At 47.7% G+C, this 19,142-nt stretch overlaps 1 protein-coding gene across 1 annotated transcript in view; it reads right to left on the bottom strand.

Annotated features, from left to right (window-relative positions):
• LOC119390250 (histone-lysine N-methyltransferase SETD1A-like) overlaps positions 1-19,142 on the bottom strand; it is a 35,760-nt gene that overhangs the window by 2,402 nt on the left and 14,216 nt on the right. Inside the window, exons 8-13 of the mRNA XM_049415230.1 lie at positions 13,222-13,335; positions 10,848-11,112; positions 9,410-10,437; positions 3,131-3,288; positions 2,052-2,180; positions 235-492 (exon numbers count right to left, since the gene is read on the bottom strand). Coding sequence (XP_049271187.1) covers positions 235-492; positions 2,052-2,180; positions 3,131-3,288; positions 9,410-10,437; positions 10,848-11,112; positions 13,222-13,335 — 1,952 coding nt within the window. The remainder of the gene's footprint in view (positions 1-234; positions 493-2,051; positions 2,181-3,130; positions 3,289-9,409; positions 10,438-10,847; positions 11,113-13,221; positions 13,336-19,142) is intronic.

Raw genomic sequence — 19,142 nt, 5'->3', positions numbered from 1 at the left:
GCTTTTCAATCCGTGTGTGCTGTACATGCACACTCAAACCTCATTATAACAAAGTCGCATCTGACACGAAAATAAGTTCATTACATCCAAAAATTTGTTATAAACGTATATTTGTAACACTATATATGACAAGACTATTCTTCATTTACTTCGTTATAACCGATAATTCCTTATATCGAGGTTCGAGTGTAGTTCTTTTGCCAAATATAATGCGACACAGCCTTTGGTACTCACATTGCAGCTGTGGTTGATGAACCGGGCCAGGTTGCCACATTTGGTGGCATCAATGATGGTTTCGACATCTACTCTGAAGAGGTATGAGCTTCCAATGCCGATCTGCGTGTAGAACTGCTCCCGCCGGTCGGCCATGATGGGGCGCACCATCTGGCCCACATACTCGATGACCATCTCGTCGGCTGCTATCGGCTCCAGGGCAAACAGTCCCCAGTCGTGAATACGGCTCTTTGCAAATTTGAGCTGTTTCTTGCGGAACTGCAAGGATAAAGTTAGCAAGGCCATTTGTTAAACCACAGGTACAATGGCCAATAGTAATCCATCTTCAATAGGACGGCAAACTGGCCAAGTGAGTAACTGTTCATTTTAACTTAAAGCGGGAATCTCTCCCACAGATACTAGTGTCTTTTTTCACACTTCCCAAACATCATGATTTGCCAGTGCACCTAGTTTCAAAACCTGGCGAAATCTGCCACGGAATCTCAGTTAATTAAAAAAACCTGTTTAATGAATATCAATTCAAGATCTGTTCCCAATCAGTGTTCCATAGGACTGCGCAAGGAAGAATGTGCCCAATTGAATTGCATTTACCGTGGTGCAGCAAGATAAGGAACAAACACAAACAAGACATGATGTTACAATGCAAGTTTTGTGATGAATACAGTAAACAGCAGTTTTTCTTTTTTTTTTTTCATTTTTGATGCCTGATTTTTTTCAGACATGCGTGACGATTTGGACAACTCTATCACATCCAGATAATTGGTTGGCGAGTGCCCGTCTTCTTCAGCAATGTTTCCTTGCCAGATGAGTTTTCGTCAAACTCTAGCTCTTGTCTTTAACCTTCTGTCAAGTGCCTTCATTAGTACTAATTTTGTTTAATTCAAGCTAAGCGAACGTCCCAGTGAAATTAAAATTTCTACTGTACAAGTTTCTACTTGTACATGGCAGTGCACTGGCTAATTTAGACACCGCTACGAGTGCCTGCCACGAGCAAAAGCAGTGCCGCTGGCCCAGCTGAAATCAAGCAGGGAAGTCTCCAATAGCTACAGTTGCCACGCCGTAACCAAACCAGCCCACTTCACTGAAGATGCTCGCTTCACACCACTACTGCACTGCAAGGTAATCTCACAAGACCCCAAAGCCTGTGAGAGCTTATCAGGCACAATATGACAATAATGAAAGCTTCTACGCCACTTTTGTGCGAAGTGTAAACAAGGGTGTCAGACTTTAACAGTATTTGTTATCAACACAGGCATTTAACTCGTCATCACCACCTCGAGCAATTACCCACTGGAACAGTTTTCCAAACCGCATTGCATCCATCTCTAACCACGAAACTTTTCATGATAACTTGATTAGATTCCTTCATAACATTGTGTAACAATGTGTTCTACGGTACTAATTCTAACCTTTGCTTTGTTACATCGTTTCATTCAATGCTATCCGCTTTCCTGTTACCCTTCACTCGATGCCCTTCAACGAGCCTGTAAGGTATTGTGAATAAATAAATAAATAAATAATTAAATAAATAAATAAAGGCACTCCTATGCTGTGACCATCTGCTTGTTGTTTTCTTGAGACACTCTACAATTCACTCACTGAACTCGGTCTTTTTTTTTTAATGACATAAAATCTGAGCGAAGTTTTACATTCAACAAGACCAATTGGCCGAAGTGTCATTTCGTTACAATCGAGATATAAAAAAAATAAAATTTCAAAAAAAGCTTTGATGTCCGAGCCAGGCCGACATAAGGCAAGTGGGTCGGACCCCGCATTTTGTTAGCCAACACATATTGCTTGTGACCATCTCAACTCACCTTCAGCTGGTTGAACTTGAGCAAGTCGCTAATCACTTCCGCTTCTCCAAAAGAGGTCAGTAACCTCCTCTGGTTTGACCGTGCTTCTCTGCTTGATTGGGCAGCAAGACGGGCTTTACTTGTGGGGTCCTGCATCACAAACCAAGCATCAGTAAAGCAAAATTTGCTCGACATTCCTGTTCTACAGTAAGTTGAATGTGTCCACAAATGTTGAATAAAGTAAACTTTCCAATGCCACAAGAGAAGAAAAAGAGTGAGCAACAACAACCTTGTTTGGAGTTACTGCAAGCTCTTCAAAAAAGTTCATTTTCGTAAACCAGAAATACAATATGTGTGACAGTCCCTGGATAAAAGCACATTTAACAAAAATGTTTGCTCATTTGCAGCTCCTCAACACCAAACAGCAGTGTCAAAGCCACTTAAGGAAGCCCAAAATAAAGTGCATAGATGAATTTTTCAGCCAGAAACTTGGTAAGAAAGAGATTACAGGATAAGTATTACAGGATTACAGGATGACAAGTCGCACTGTAATCTCTTCAAAAATGATGGTGAGGGCATTATGTTCGGTCTTACTTTTCCTCGCCCCCATCGCTTTCAACACTCTAACGTTACTGCCAGCTGCTTGTACACTTTACAATGCAGGCTGTAGGCCACTCGTCACCGTTATGCTGAAGGTGGCCACCTAAACACACGTAAAGGGTGCTCTAAACCCCCTCGCCCCCATCAAAAAAAAAATTCTGGCTATGCTCCTGCTTGCATGACATCCCGCCATGGTTAGTCTAATTTCCTCACGTTCACAACATGTCTCACCAGCATGGTACACTGATTGCGTAATCCAATTAGTTGGCTTCTTGTATGAAAGATGCAATAAATTCCCTTTTCTATGTCGGCACTGCTGATACAGCATTCTTTTTACTTGAGTGTAAAAGAACTCCACAGGCCTAACACTGAGCCGACCACTGCTTCGCTTCTCATGCTGCTGCTGCAGGAAGTAGCAGCTGCAACTAATGATAATAGTGAAAAAAAGTCCAATCAATGCTAGTCAACCACAACCATACCATCACATGTGAGAGGCTTACCTGTGTCTCTAACTGAGGCACAGCGCTGCCAGACTGCTTGAAGCGTGCTTTCTCCCTCACGTCCATCTTGTAGTAGCCTTCACTGCGGGCACAGCCTGTCACGTGCACTCTGGCCTCGTCCTTCTTTTTCTTCTTACTCGGGTTTGGTATGTTGGTTGGTGCACGGATTCGTTAAGGGCATATGCAACGTGCTTACTTCAGACAGGTAATAGCTGTGGTACCAGTTTGAAAGCTGATATTGCACTAAGCAGGCAAGGCTGCCTATCCACAAAAGAATGATGTAAAATAGAGCAGTAGCAAATCTAAACACTGTAAACTAGGAAATACAACACTTTAAAATATTAAAAGCCCAGGGTCTCATGTCCTACACACTGCAAAATGTCTTCAGAAGTTCACAGAAGACGACCACCTTATACACTCCTCGCATCTAATTGTGATAGACAAAAGTGCTAGCATAACAACTTAGTAAACCGTAGAAGCTTATCTGGCTAGAACCAGTTCAGCTTTAGTAGCCGTAGTAGTAGTAGTACTAACAGTACTAATAGTAGCAATAAATGTAGAGTCAAACCTCGTTCATTCGAACTCCGAGGAAGCACAAAACCTGTTCGAACTAACCAGAGTTTGAACTAGCTACGTAGCACCTGTTAAGTTTCCAGGTGCCCCATTTCCCCTGCTGCTAACGTTTTCGGCCAGTTCCAGCATAGCTCCCATAGGATCCAATGCATTGGAAACGCTGCTATCAGGTTGCAAATGTAGGACCATTCCCGTATTATGCATCACAAACTGGTGCTTCGAGCAGGACTGAGTGGCCACGGGAACGGCCATGTTGACTTTTCACAAAGCTTGGCCTGGCTTGACTACGGGATTAGCTGCACAATTTCACCCATGAGTCATGATGTCATGAGATAGACCCCGAGATCTGTATTTGCTATTCTAAACATGACAAATATGATGCCACATTGCTAGCAAAACGACATCATGTAGCAGCATGTGAAGCGAGGTTGCATAATTTCTGCCAGCTTTTTTAAACATGGCGGCTTCCAGTGTATGCAGAGCGGGCATATGGTTACGGGTTTAAGAAGCTACGGTGGCTAGTGATGCATTTGGCTTGGTATTGCACGGAACCTACCGTATTTACCAGCATAATTCGCGCACCCCTAATATTTAGCCAGCTTTACTAAAAATGAGCAGTTGTTCCGTGCACGAATATAACCGATGAGCGAAGCTCCTTAGAAATGGGACGCAAACGACTACATATGTTTCGAAACAGTTTATGGCGCCGCGCATCTTGTTTTTTGCGCAACGCGTGCCTTGGTTGTTGCGCAACGCGTGCCTTGTTTTTTAGGACCGCGCGCGCCGAAGTTTCATTGTTCTTTTTGCGCCGGCGCCGCATCTATGTTGCAGGGAGCTTCGACGGCGACGGTGAGGTGCAGGCCTAAGGAGCTTCGCTCCTAAAAAAAGTATTTACTCGCATACACTCGCCGACCGTTTATTCGGAAGCTGAAAATTCGGACATGCTCGTTTATTCGGACACCTTCGCGGCGCCACCACTCGTCCCATTGAAGTCATTGAAGTAATGTAAACTCGCGACTGAAAATTCGGACGCCCTACAGTGCGCCGTTCGATTTTTCGGACTCCGGCTGGCTGATCGAGTGTGACGTTGAACGCCACGACTAGCTGTCAGCAATGTTTACAATATTTTTGCTAGGTTGCCAGCACTGAAATGCTGCACTGGCGATAGCTGGAGATCGTGCCAGTGTCAAAATCCACGCAGAAATTGCAGATCTCGAAGGCTCTGTTTGTTAGCTACGCATAACGGTTGCCTTTTGGCTTTAGCCAGTCAAGTAACCATTGAACGGCTATTGTGGCCCAACAGCAGGCCAAGCCAAGCTGAGATTGGAATCAGCTCAGCGCGGCGTTTGAGGTGAATGACGGCGCGTACGAGTACGACGTGAATCCTAACTTGTACAAAGAGAGTACGCCAACACAAGCGCTGCAACATCAACTAGCCCAACGTTGTTCCCTTTAGGTGTTTGAGGGTTTGCGCTGTCAGATGTTTCTGTGGCTAGGCCTGATCTGCGTCCCGAGCTTTGCGTCTTGCTCCCTTGTTTGTTGCTTGGCGTGCGAGGCTTGATCTGCTGAAATTGCTGCGACACCGCCCTTTCCATGTGCGCCGTCGGAACTAAAGAAACGCGGCAACTACAAGGCCCTGATGATGGCTAAAAATGCAGCGATTATTCGCAAGGGGTAGAAGGCGGCCGACCTTAATCCGAAGTTGCTTGGGAGTTTTCGCTGAGTTCCGCGATGAGATCATCCGTCAGCTACTCGAACCAGCGCATGTGGGCAGTGACTGCCGTGATGACGCGCCCCCCACACCACAGCCATCAAATGCGGATTTAGCGTAGGCTGTTGCAGTGCTATTGCCGACCCACAGGAGTGGCCAAACATTGGCTGAAATACAGGCCGACTAGGTCGCGCGTAAGCGTGCATGTGTACAGACGCGCATTGACAAGTTTTTTCCGGCCGCTGGGTCAATACAGCTGATTTTTTCTGGTAAATCCTTTTTTTCAGACTCCCGATTATTCGGACTTTTCGGTGGTTCCCGCCGAGTCCGAATAAACGGTCGGCGACTGTATTTTGCGCCCCCCATCCTGCTCGAGCCAGCTCGCTAGCGTGCGCACGAGGAGAGACTTTGCACGGGTGCGCTCCTCGCCGAGCAGGCGAGCACAGTCATATACAAGATGGGCTGCGAGTGCGAAGTCCCTTCTTCCGATTACTTTGTTATATGCTCCGGAAACCACCGAACTACGGTCCCTAGAATATTCTAGGGACCGTACCCGAACACCCAAACCTGTTCACAGGTCATCGGAACTGCTTGAGCGTTCTCCCGCCGTGAGAATGCATTCACGCGACACGGCACGGTCTATTTTCTGCATCAGAGGCGTGCCAGGGCTAATCGCGCCAACTTTTCCCCTCGCTGCCCCTCATTCTCTGCGTCCACACCATGTCCGCGCTGCAGCGCAACCTTGGCTAATTTCGGAAGTTTAGGTTTCGCCATCAGCCAGTCGCATTTTCACTAAACTCTTGCACTGGGCTACACTAACTATGTGGCGAAATTCAAGCTCACTGTTATAGCATTTACCGAAGAAAACGGGAACCGTGCAGCCGCCAAGCTCTTCAGTATGAATGAGAGTCACGTTCGGTACTAGATAAAGCAGAAGAGTTAGCTTGTTAATACAAGACCGGGAAGGAGAGCGTTCTGGGGATCGAAGCAAGGAAAGCTTCCTGCCGTTGAATAATACCTTGTCAACTATGCACGAGAGCTTAGGTCCACCAGTATCGCCATGCCACGGGACCTCGCGTCTCCCAGCATTGTCGAGAAGAGCTTCAAGAAGACGGGGCTGTCGAACACGTTCGACGGAACCGAGGACTACCGTATTTACTCGCGTAATGATCGCACTCGCGTAATGATCGCACCCCTAAATTTTGTCGTCTAAATTCGATTTTTCTTTTCCCCGCGTAATGATCGCACCCCGAACTTGCCGCATCGATATGTCGTGTGCCAAGTCTAGCCGATGATCATCGCGTTTATCATTTGTCGAATGTTGCGTTAATAACTCTTCCAAACTCGCCAAGTGAACTGCACGCACCAAACATATTCGTAATTTTTGCCCACCGTTGGCGGAAACGTGCCATTTAGGATTGCAGTAAAGGCAAATGCCGCAGTTTTCACTGAATGCCCGCCATGTGTTTTATGTCTGTGGCAGCTGAACGCGCCCATCTTTGTTTCTGTGATCTGAAAGCAGGCATCACTACGCTAATGCCGTAAATTTACTGATTTAAATGAAAGCATTCCTTATTTAGACAGAAGAGACTGTTTTGACGCGCGTGACGTACTCACAACCACCGTGACTGACGAAAAGAAGAAAAAAAAAAATGCGGTCGCTTCGCTCTGTGGGCCGCCATGTTTGTTTTGCTATCCCGCACTGTTACAGCGGCGGCCGCCTGTTGGTCGACCTGTTGTCATCCCGCAGCAACAAGCTGCCGACGCATTCCCATAATTCCTGAAAAAGCCGTGTCGCCGCCATCCCAGCCGCCCGTCACGGCGTCACCTGACACCACGTTTTTTTGGCTGTGCTTTGTGATCGTCTGTTGAAGCGCCGTTTCACCATGGGGCGGTATGCGAGCTTTACTGCCGCGTTCAAGCTGAAGGCGCTTGATTACGCGCTAGAGCACGGAAACCGCGCTGCCGGCAGACATTTCGGCGTCGACTGAAATCCGGATCCGATATTGGAAAAAACAGCGCGAGAAGCTCATGGCTACGAACAGCACGCGCCGGGCTTTCCGCGGACCCAAAACGGGCAAGTTCCCTGACATCGAAAAGGCAGTCCTCGAATACGTGAGGGACATGCGCAAAGACGGTTGTGCCGTGTCGTTAGACATGGTACGGACGCAGGCGCGCACAGTTTCCCGGAGGCTGGGAATAGCCACAAAGGACTTCCGCGCCAGTTCCGGCTGGACGACACGCTTCATGCGGCGGAATGGACTGTCGCTGAGGCGGCGGACGTCGTTGTGCCAGCGACTTCCATCCGCGTACGAAGACAAAGTGATCGATTTTCACAGGTTCGTCACGAGGATACGCCAGAAGAACGGTTTCCTGCTGTCACAGATAGGCAACGCCGACCAAACGCCTGTTGACAGTTTGACATGCCTCGAAGCACTACTGTGAACGAGAAAGGTGCTCGAAGTGTGCTCGTGAAAACAGTGTGGTGCGGAGAAGCAGCGGTGCACCGTGATGCTCGCAGTGACGGCAGACGGGCGGAAGCTGCCGCCGTATGTGATTCTGAAGCGGAAAACAATTCCGAAGGGAAACTTTCCCCGTGGCATCCACATCCGCGCTCAAGCAAAAGGGTGGATGACGGCAGACCTCATGGTCGATTGGATCAAGACGGTTTGGGGGCGAAGAGCAGGAGCGCTTCTGCTTCCTTCACTTCTTGTGCTGGACAGCTTTCGGGGCCATCTCGTTGACAGTGTCCGTACCGAGCTGAAGGAGCGGCGCACGGAAATCGCAGTGATCCCTGGGGGTCTAACTTCGCTGCTACAGCCTCTGGACGTGTCACTGAACAAACAGTTCAAGGACAACGTCCGGAGGCTGTACGCAGAGTGGATGGCGGTGGGCGACCACGATTTCACGCCAAGTGGCAAAATCAGGAGACCCTCCGTGGAAGTCCTCTGCTCATGGATTCTCGAAGCGTGGAGTACCATTTCCGACGAGGTGGTCGTCAAGAGCTTTAAGAAGACTGGCATTTCCAACGCGCTCGACGGGACAGAAGATGACCGTCTGTGGGACAGTGAAGACACTGCCGATACTGACAGGGAATCGTGCGGCGACGACACTGACGCCAGTGACGCTTCGTACTCAGAATGAACGTTAGGGGGTCAGAGAGTTCAAAAATAAAAGGGCAGTGTTCCATGCATGTAGCTCCTGCATAATGCGTGCATTTTATTACAAAGGTAAGCCTTACTCTACTTTTATTTTTGGTTATGTTCATGATAGCTATCGTAAGAATTCAGATTAGCGACTTCTTTGCGTTTTCGGTGCTCAGAATATTGTTTCACGGAAAATTTACCCCGCGTAATGATCGCACCCCGAAGTTGGCGTCAATTTTTTTTCAAAAAAAAGTGCGATCATTATGCGAGTATATACGGTATACGCTTTGGGAGGGCGGTGACAACGGCCGCGACGATAACTCCCAGTCGGACTTCTCGACCAGTGATTCTGACTAGACCGTGCATGACCAGATCTGGCTGGTTAAAGTACATGCTAATACTGTTAAATAAACCAGTACCCTTAATTTGAGCTTTAATTTATTTTCTTTTTTAATGCATATACCGCGCGTGTTAGGATTGCACGTTATTTCGGATGTGTTCGCGAAATCTCTGAGTAATTAGCGCACCCCCTCTTCGGAGCTCCAAATTTATTTGGTATGTTGCCCCGAGTCATATTTATGAGAATTTCTGGTAAATCAAACATGAGGTCCCATCACGTTTGAATTATTGAGAGTCTACTGTATTAAAGAAATGAACCCCATAATGGTGTCCATAAAAACACAACTGATGAATCAAATTCTCTGTTAGCAGTCTTCAAAGCTGTTGCTGTTTAACACAGGGCATTAATTCTTATATTGCATTTCCCTCTAACCAAGTAGTACCACTGTAATGAAAATGAATATCCTGCCGACAATACTCTTAAATTCGCACTTCTGCAGTAAAGGATATGCGGATGGTCGACCCAATGCGTGTCGTTGAGCCAGTACCCTTGCACCTCATCCTGTAGCATGGCTTCGTAGCTGCGCTTGAGGTACTGAACGTCTTCCAGGTCCACTCCTGTCCGGAGGAACTCGTAGAGGATGTTCATCTCCTCCACCACATTGCGTCGAGCAAATGCCACCTCCCGAGAGAGCTTGGTAATCGGCTCGAGTGGCATGTCGAACATGAGCTGATCGCAGATGGTCTCGTCCTTGGTCTTCCGCCTCTTCCTCGGCTTTGTTTTCACAGGTGGGGGTGGTGATGGTGTGGCCATAGGCAGCGGTGACAACCGCTGCTCCGTGGGAGGAGGAGGAGGAGGAGGAGGAGGTGCGACGGCCACTGGGGCAGGAGGAGGCGCGGGGGGAACCGGCGGAGGCGCCGAGGCGTACACGTGGTCACCGACGACAGCTGCTTCCGCCTTGGCCTCAATGGCTTGCTGGGTTCGGCAGTAGCAGTGGTCCGAAATGAGGTAGGTGGATGTGGAATCCTCCTCCACATCCATCTGCTCCACTCCTTGGACGACGTCGTTCTTCACCGGCGCTGCCTTTGCAGCATCGCCATTGACGAGGAGGTGGGGTTGCTCTTCCTTCTCAACTTTCACGGGGGGCGGGGACACCGGTTTCTTTGCCACATCTGCATCGGCACTGTCGGGAGGGGCAAAGCTAGAGGCGAGGGCCATGAGTGCTTCTGATGCTTCGTACTCCAAGTTGCAAGGTGGTGCTTCTTTGGGACTGTTGCTCTTGGCGTCTTCAGCTGGCACCTCTTCGGCAACGTCTGCAGCTGGCTTGGCTTCGTCCACCATGTCCTCGTCGTCACGCTCAACCTCTGGAGGTGATAATACTGGTTCTTCATCCTCTTCTTCCCGTTCGTCGAATAGAGGCGTAGGTGGGAGCTCGATGTCTTCGAGATCGGATGCTTCGTTCTTCATGTCTTCTTCGACTGCAGAGGATGGTGAAGCCTCTATGGCAGCTGTTGTTCGCTGCTCTTGCGGCTCATTACTGCAAGGACCAAAAAACATGCACGAAATTAAGTATTTGTTACGAAAGTGAACACCGAAAAGAGACAATGAAGTGGCTTAGAGTATAGAGTTCTCTCAAACCTAGTATTTATTCATTTGGCATAAAATGGTTGCCTGCAAACAAAGATGACAAAAACGAAACGTAATTTCAAGTTAACACCAAGACAACAGCTCTATGATGTCATTATGACATCATAGAGTATTTTCTCAGATTTTAACTGCTCCCAAGACAGATTAAAAAAAATAAAAAACTGTTAGTTTGAGCCGCTGGTTCCAACTGAATGCAAGACTTAGATTTGGCATGTATAGAAATCAAGAACTTGTCAAGAAAGTACTACTAGCAGCTATAAACAAAGATATACAAAGTGCAATTGAAAATTTTGCTCTTACCCTTGCTGTACAATTCCTGCGCTCAACAAAGGTTCTTCATCTTCCGATATGTCGGATGCAGACAGCTCTAGGAGGATTCGAGAGCCCTTTCCAGTCGGTTTTGAAGGTATGAGCTCTTCATCACTGCTGGCAGCCTTCTGGTCCTTCTCAACTTCAGACTCTGAATCAGATTCTGCTGACTCTGACGATGAAGAGGACCCTTCATCATCTTCACCTTCAGAACTGCTGTCAGACTCTGAGCTCTCCTCGGACTCCGACTCGGAATCTGTTTACGAGAATGTAAACAAGGTGTCTTAGAAAAATGAAGAGTTAACACTTTCCTCTCCACTTCAACAGCACTAAGACGTTGTGCATTATTTTATATCCCCTGAGCTTGCCCAAGTCCCAACACTTAAATGTGATACTGTACCCCTTTGAATCTGCTGAATGACAACCACAAACCGTTAATTAGCAGAAACAATAAGTAAAATAAATCTGTTTGCTGTTTGCATACACTGCACTTTTCAACTTCTTTTTATACAGAAACCTGATGCTTTGATTCCAAACTTATTATAAAAGCGAGGGAGCTTGACAGCTCAAATTACAGATTTTAGCGCAAGAAACAAGTCATGTCTAACTACACACAAATATTGCAACCCACCAGGCAAAACACGGTCGTAAACAACTCGAAAGTGCCCAATGGCCTGTAGTGTAATGCAAAGTTGTGCTTTTGATGTGGTAAAGTTAAATTTCAGCTGTGGACAGTTTAACAAATAATAATTATCTCATTACTATAGTAAACTATGCTGATTAGTAAATTATTATACACCTTCACCTCTTACTAAAACAAGATTTCTGCTCTTTTCTTCTGCTAGCTTTTGTGGCTATAATTACGGGTAAACAAATTCTTTCAGTTTGCTTTGATATGGAACTGTTGTTAAATGCAGCACTGACACCAATGTTCCATTTCAGTAGTTTATCTTTGCTACCCAGCTACTCTGAACACAATAAACAAAACAGTCGGACCTCGCTTCATACAATGCAGGGACTAATTTTAATTAGTCTTGTATTTGTTTAAAAGTAAGCGTTGCTTCCACGGTGATGGAAGAGTTCTAAATCAATTCAATGCTGCCATGATCGCAGCTAGTTACCACGCTAACTCACAAACCACTTGCACACTGAGGCCTGTGAACTGCAGTCTCTGTCTCACATTATTCCACATCCTCACTGTCCCACTCAGTCATCATCACTGCTGCCAAGTGAGACCAGTGCTTCTTCGCAGGCCAATTTGATCACCATCCCTTAATTTTACTTTTATACTATACAGTATGTAGGGACCACTAATAACCACACTTGCCATTGGCTTTGACACAAGGCGACAACCAAGGTCAATTGGCGCACTGCGCATGTTCCAGGATGTGGAGAACACTTGATAAGAAGGCACAGCGGGTAGCCAGGGGGAAGTTGATCGTGGACTGTTGCAGAAGGGGCCCAGGGATAGCGGCCATAAAGGTATTTGTTACTAATAAATGCTTTCCTAGTTCGTGGCCAGTCTTCAGGCGCACATTTTGTTGCAGCCAATAAAAACCCCACAAGTATAATCTCAGTAAATGGAAACTGCTTAAAAGAAATTGCCCCTTAAACGAGATGGCTGCCTTTTATATGGTTTGTTTTGTGGTTGAGTGCCGCACTCTATACATTAAATGGAACTCTCAGAAAATGAAACTGTTGTTAAATAGACCACATTTTCTTGATCCCATAAGGTTATATTTATTGACATATTACTGTATTTACAGCACAGGAGTGCATGCTGGGGGGGGGGGGGGTCAACAGGGGGGCGGGGAACACACTTGCTACCATATCGAAAAGGAAGACAGAACAGGCGAAGGAAATGCAGCGCTATTGCGGCTGATGTAGCAGCCTTAGTTTTTAATTGAGACAGCCGTTGGGGCAGCCAAGGCGATCTTGTTCAGAATGTTGCTGCAGTTCCTGGAGCAGGACCTGGAACTGGGAATAGGGCAAAGCTCGCCTCCAAAACTTTTTTTTTTTTTTTTTGCGGGCGATGGCGTCACGGGACCCCTAAGACAGCTCCGCGGAATCCCATTTGGGAATCACTGCCCTAAATGCTGGACCCTCACACGCCAGTAATTGCCATGATGTAATAAAGAGGCTGGCATATTTAGGCGGCACCAACCACTTTTCATTGCCTGCCAAAGAAAAACGTTATAAAAAATTTCTTGCACAATGTGTAACAGAAGTATTTAAAAAAGAAAAGGGTCCATACATTCTACACTGCAAAAGCTACGGGTTGGACAATGACTGACGAAGATTTTAAATGTAACAGTCGCAAAGCCATAAAGTGCTAAAATACACTAAAACTGCTACAGTGAATTACCAGAATCAGCCTTGTCACTGTCGCTCTCCTGTGTACTTGGTTCCTCCTCAATAAGCGGTCTTCGTTGTCTCGACGAGTCACTCTCAGAATCCGAGATTTGCTCAAACTCCAAATCTGGAAGAGCATACACAAGGCACGGGTTAGTAGTAGCCAGGATTTCATCTCAGGGAGAAGGAGAAAGGCCTGCACTTTCCCTTCAACCCCTGGCCATGCCAATGTTGGTCTTGTAAAGCCTGCCGCTCACGCTTTGAAGTATGAAAATTTTGGGGGGGGGGAGCGGGGTGCAGGAAAAAAAGTGCATCTGTGAGCATGGCCTCTAAGATAAGGCAAGCGTGCACTGTTGTGGGCAGGTTAACTTCTGCAAGCAGCTACTAGACGGCAGTAGTTACTGTTTTGCCAACAGTGGCATTATCGATGTCATTTCATCCTCCCCTGATCATGCAGCATAAATGCAGTGCTCCAAGAACTCTGCTGCAGCTCTGTGTATAGTGCTATTGTTGCATTCATGTGCAAAAAGTGGGAATTGCTACATTGCAATAAGAGGGCATTGACCGTCTGAATGTTGAATACATCGCGTGCCATAATTCATCATTCTGTTTGAAACCACTGTAGAAAGACTCAAGGTGAGGGGGTCTCAGGTAGTATGGACGAAACAAGAATTAGGAAGACACTGATAAGGATGAGCTTGTTAAACAGCTAGGGCAGCTGATGCCATGAAGACGTTTAAATGCGTTCGCTGCCGACAGATGGTGGTTACATTATTCTGCACAGCAATCGAAGCACAGCTCAAGACTTCAGTCAGTGGTTACAAAGCTTACATAACACAAGGCCTACACTATGTTAAAAGAACTTCCACTAGCCCAAAATTGCAAGCCTTACACGAGTACAGTCGACGTCCGATTTCCCGGACGCCCGAAATTCCGGACATGCCTGATTTCCCGGACTCATCTGTGGCACCGTCAAGTTCCCCATATAGTCAATGTATTAAAAAGTCCGAAGTTCCGGACGCTTATAGCCTTCGCCATCTGATTTCGCGGACTTTTTACTGTTAACCGCCGACCCAAAGTCACCACCGACGCCGCCATTTTGGTTGTTTTCATATCCTCAAACCCACCATACTCGCATCGCAGGTGTGGCCGTGTGGCCAGCAGCACCGCCGCACCGCACCGCGGCTGCCGTAACCTCGAAACCGCACGTGTCAATCCGTTGCCAGCCGTAGCTTAGCCAAGCCAAACCTCACTGTGTTCGTTCACGTGTTGTTTTGTCAGCTCTGCCAGCTCTGCAGTCGTGTCTGCGGTTGATCGTTTGCTGCTGCGCGCTATCTTCAGTGATCACGTTTCCAGACCTTCAGCATCTACCGACGAACTGCCATCTGCGGACGTTGCCTTCGACGATCTGTGCGCTGCCGGCGTGTCGATTCCAGCCAGGATAACCTTTGAGGGCTTCGCCGACGCTGACAAAGACCTCGAGCTATGTGCGGAGTTGACGGATGATGAAATCATTCGTCGAGTTACGGAGGATTCCGACGACTCCGACACCGAGAACAAAGAGCCAGCTCCTACACAGCCAACGAGCTCGGAGTTGACGCTAGCACTGATGACACTGTCATCGGTGTACGGCGGCAACATGACGTTGACTGAAATTGAGGCAGACATGATCGCGGGCAAGCGGAACGCCGTGCCAAAGAAAATAAGCGACTTCATTGCACCCAAGTGTTCGTATTTTTTTTTATAAACGGCTCTTTTCAGAGCCACCTAAACGATGCATTGGATGAATTGCAATGGGAATGTTGTACTCCGGCCGCGTCAGCGAAAAATACCTACCAAAAAGGTGCGTTTTCACGTGCATTCGTTTTTCCAGACTGCCCGATTTTCCGGACGTTTTCGCGGTCCCTTGAGAGTCCGGGAAATCGGACGTCGACTGTAAATATGGCATAGGCGCAGAACCCAACACACTCTAGCAAGACAAAGAGGCCTTGTGTAAGAAAATTTTACAGCATATAAATCAACACTTGTAGATGCAATGTAGAGAGTGCATAGTTCAATATTGCCACATACAGTCAAAGCCAGATAGTATATCGAATCTGAAGGGGATCACAAAAGATTTCTGTATATAGGTAATTCGATCAATAATATATCTTATTGAGTCAAACCTCATTAATACGTACCCACTTTAAAACGTACAAATGGTTAAAATGTAGCTGCAACGAATCCCCAACTGAGTCTCACAGAGCCTAATGCATGGTTCGGCATATGCCTACTGACTAGTGCCCTGTGTACCGCAATAACTTTTTGTGCCATAAAAGTTTACTGCTCTGCTGAACTTTCCGACGCCACAATGTGCCGCAAAAGGTTTTCCGTATTTTTGAGAAGTGCAGAGATAGGTCGATCAACAACTTCCGACTTCCACGCAAATGTGGCGATGTCTTTGCGGGTAAGCATCGGGAAAGAACGAAGGTGATGTGGCGGTCACCAACCAACGCGCCATTATGACTTACCGCCGACAACCTTATCACAGTATTTTCAACTATCTGCTCAGGCAAACGTGTGGCATACAGTGCAGTCCACTTATAACGATACCACATATAACGATATATCGGTTATAACGATGGGTCGAGTTATGTGTGTCATTTTATGCATTAAGTCTATGAGGAAAAAAACCATATATAACGATATGTTATTGGCCGCATATCGGATATAACGATCGAAATTTGCCGTCTGGCCGGCATTTTCTGTGTAAATAATCGTTACATATGCGTTTCCAAGTTCCCCTGAAACGAACGATGCCGAGACGGGGCGAAACGTTCACCTACGCGAGTTCGTATCTGCCGCCATTTCCGCGCTGCGTGCGCCGCGCGCCCGCCCGCGGAGCCCACGCGCCGAGTGCCATCGCGAGCTTGCGCAGCGCACCACAAGATAGCGCTAGCCGCTTCACGTTGTTAAAGTACATGTTGTGCCTTGCCGCTCGCGCGTGGCCCACAATCGCACCGAAAGGAGAGGAAGAAAAGAAAAAAAAAAAGGCGTAAAGCAAGTTGGCGCGCCGCTCCGGCGTCCCAAAGAATTACGTCACCGACACCATCTTGAATAATTTGCTAGTTTAGCGGCCGCTTGAAAGGGGCGATAACTGAAGGCGAAATTGGCGCTAGGGTCGATGGAGATTCAAAGTTAAAGCAGCCAATGGCAGCCTGCCGGGCCCGCCTCCGTGCCGACAAAGCTGTGCGCCCAGCCCCGCGCCGGCCGCGCGCGCGCCGCGATGCTAGTTTTGAATTCCTCGAAAGTTCCGTTGTAGCACGAAGCGAGTGTTGAGCGCAGGCACCAGGCTGGCCGTGCAGGCACGCTATGCTAGGCGGATAGCTGCAAGTCTCCCGTTGTGGTTGGTGGGTCATTGTTCGCTCTTGAGACTTATCGGAGTGGTCGTTATGTCAGCCGTGCTCCGCCGCCGCCGTACAGGAGCCCGTCCTAGTCGCCGGCCTTGATATTGCCACGTGTGTTTAGAAAAGAAGCGGACTTCTAATCGCTTTCTTTATCCGCGTTTTGTATGTGCTGGAGTGTATCCGCAAGCCAGCTTGATGCCCGGATGTGCTGCAAGATAACGGAGTGATAATGGATCGACACACCCCCCCCGGCGGGGATTCTGTCAGTTGCTGTTCGGGCACGCTGGGCTCTTTTTTTCTGTTCGCTGTCGCCGAGCAGTGTGTTTAGCTTGCTTTCGGGCGCAAGTCAGCCCCAATAAATTACCCTTAGTTTTATTGCCGTCGGGGTCTGCCTTTCTGCTCGTCTGTGCGCCGGCCAGCTCAACGTCACCTACGTGACAATATGAAGTTTCGTGATGTTCCGTCACATGAACCGAGCTTTGGCCGGCGTGTGCAGTTTTTGTGGTGCTTGCGTGTTGTGCGCTCTTGCCGCCGCGGTGGTTAACGGCACGCCCCATTCGTACATCATGCAATGGCGCACGGATACTTCAAGACTCTTTAGACCATGTTGAGACTATTTAGGTGCGCCTAAAGCTTGACACTCTCGTTGGAGCTTCAAATAAAACTTTGTTTTTGACATCCTGCTTTCTAGAACATATATTCTTTAGTGCAAGTGGTAAATTCGGGATCGGAGCTACAGAGATACGTCCCGCGTTTTTTTTTTTTTTTTTTGACGGCAGTCCAGATATAGCGATCACCGGTTATAACGATCATATTTTTCGTTTTTCTCGATATCGTTATAAGTGGACTGCACTGTAGTACTACTTCAAGTCTGCTGCACGCATTTAATAGGCGACAACCTGAACACACTGGGTCGCCGATCACTGCCAACTCATTGTGCGGGACGATGTTCAAGTGCGCACCGCTTTGTAGAAATGAAAGCAGCTCGCTGTTGTTGAATTGAACGTTGTGGGTCATGGGCGCTGAGAAATTTTGCTGCATTAACACTATCACGTTAAACGCATGCGTATGGTACAGCAGGCTAAGCGTTGTTGCAACCATACTGCACGCTTTTATTAGGCGACAACCCAAACGCGCCTCCATTCACAGCCAGGACTGCTAGAGCATCGCAGAATGCGCACTGCTTGCAGGAAGCTCATCCTCGCCGCATTTACACAACAACCTACTCACCGCATCTGTGCAGTCTGGAGCGAAATGGGTATGAAGAACACTCCCACGGCAAATATCGCGCATAGGGTACAGTAAGTGGCCTGGCAGTGACAGCATGAGCCAAGTGGGTGACGCGCTGCACGCAACTAGTCAGGGGACGATCGGCTCCATGCGGCCATACCATGTTTCAATGTAAACTGCGTCAGTCTTCGCTTAGTAGCAGATCGCTGTGCAGATGCATACGTGTGTATCACAGAAAGCTGACACCGCTCATTCTGTGACTATTTCAATCACTGCGTATCCTGGACTAATAGTTTCGAAAGGCTCCTTGGTGTTGTCACCACGCGCTATCGGACGGTTGTGCGAGAGTGGGTGACTAACTTTACTTAGTTCCTGCGGGCTACCGGGCTGGGTTCCTACCTAAGAGCCAGCCTAGAGACCTTGTCTCTCAACAGCTTCTTTGGCCTGATAGATCACTTAGAATTGGTGGTCTAGTCCTGAGCTGAGCAGCACGGCCTGCCACTGCATACGTAGGTCTTCCTAGGAAGCCGCATCCCCAGTTTTGGCATTTAGTGCTGGACACTCCCACAGGATATGAGCTAGGTGGCTTATCAGTAAAATACAGTAGAACCTCATTGATACGTTTCCGAAAAAAAACGCGGAAAATAAACGTACGATCCGAATCCAGTAAAAATTGAGGCTGACAAGCCCATATTGAGGTGCAAGGGCAAAAAACATTTATTGCTCAAAAAACATGGAGGGACTTTTCGATTTTCGAACTCCTGGCATCTCGCTGGCAGCCAGAGGTCAGCCAGCTAGTTCCGGTCCTGACCGAAAATAATGTCGTGGTCACGTGTATTGAAATTCCGAGACAACCCGAATATTGCAAAATTGAACTCTGGGACAACCAGCGTAAACGTAAAGAAACGCTACCGCCGTGTCAGCAGACGAAACTTTGCGCCGCATGAGCGTCGGTTCTTTCTGCATTGCCGCTTGGAAATATGGGGCTAGGTTTGCCGTAGAGCAGAAGTGATATTCTTGAGCATACGCATTTGGGATACGATCACGTATGTTCGCAAGATCACGCGTGACTTGCCCCGTCCGTGAAGAAAACTGCCGCGCAGCTAAAGGCTTAATAAGCTCAACTCTTCGCAGTGCATGTAACAATCGCGGTACAACACAATATGCGAAATCTCGCGAAAGTGATAGGCATCCCCGAAAGCGACAGCTGTTCAAGGTTATCGCATACTACGTCGCACACTCGCGCTGATCAGTTTACGTTCTGTTAACTTGAGACATGCGCTGGTATGTTCGCCGCCACTCGTAATCGCACCATCTC

This window comes from Rhipicephalus sanguineus, chromosome 4 (assembly GCF_013339695.2).
Source record: "Rhipicephalus sanguineus isolate Rsan-2018 chromosome 4, BIME_Rsan_1.4, whole genome shotgun sequence".
Classification (NCBI taxonomy): Eukaryota; Metazoa; Arthropoda; class Arachnida; order Ixodida; family Ixodidae; genus Rhipicephalus; species Rhipicephalus sanguineus.
Note: the sequence above shows the minus strand (reverse complement) of the source record. Positions and strands in the feature narration are given on the sequence as shown.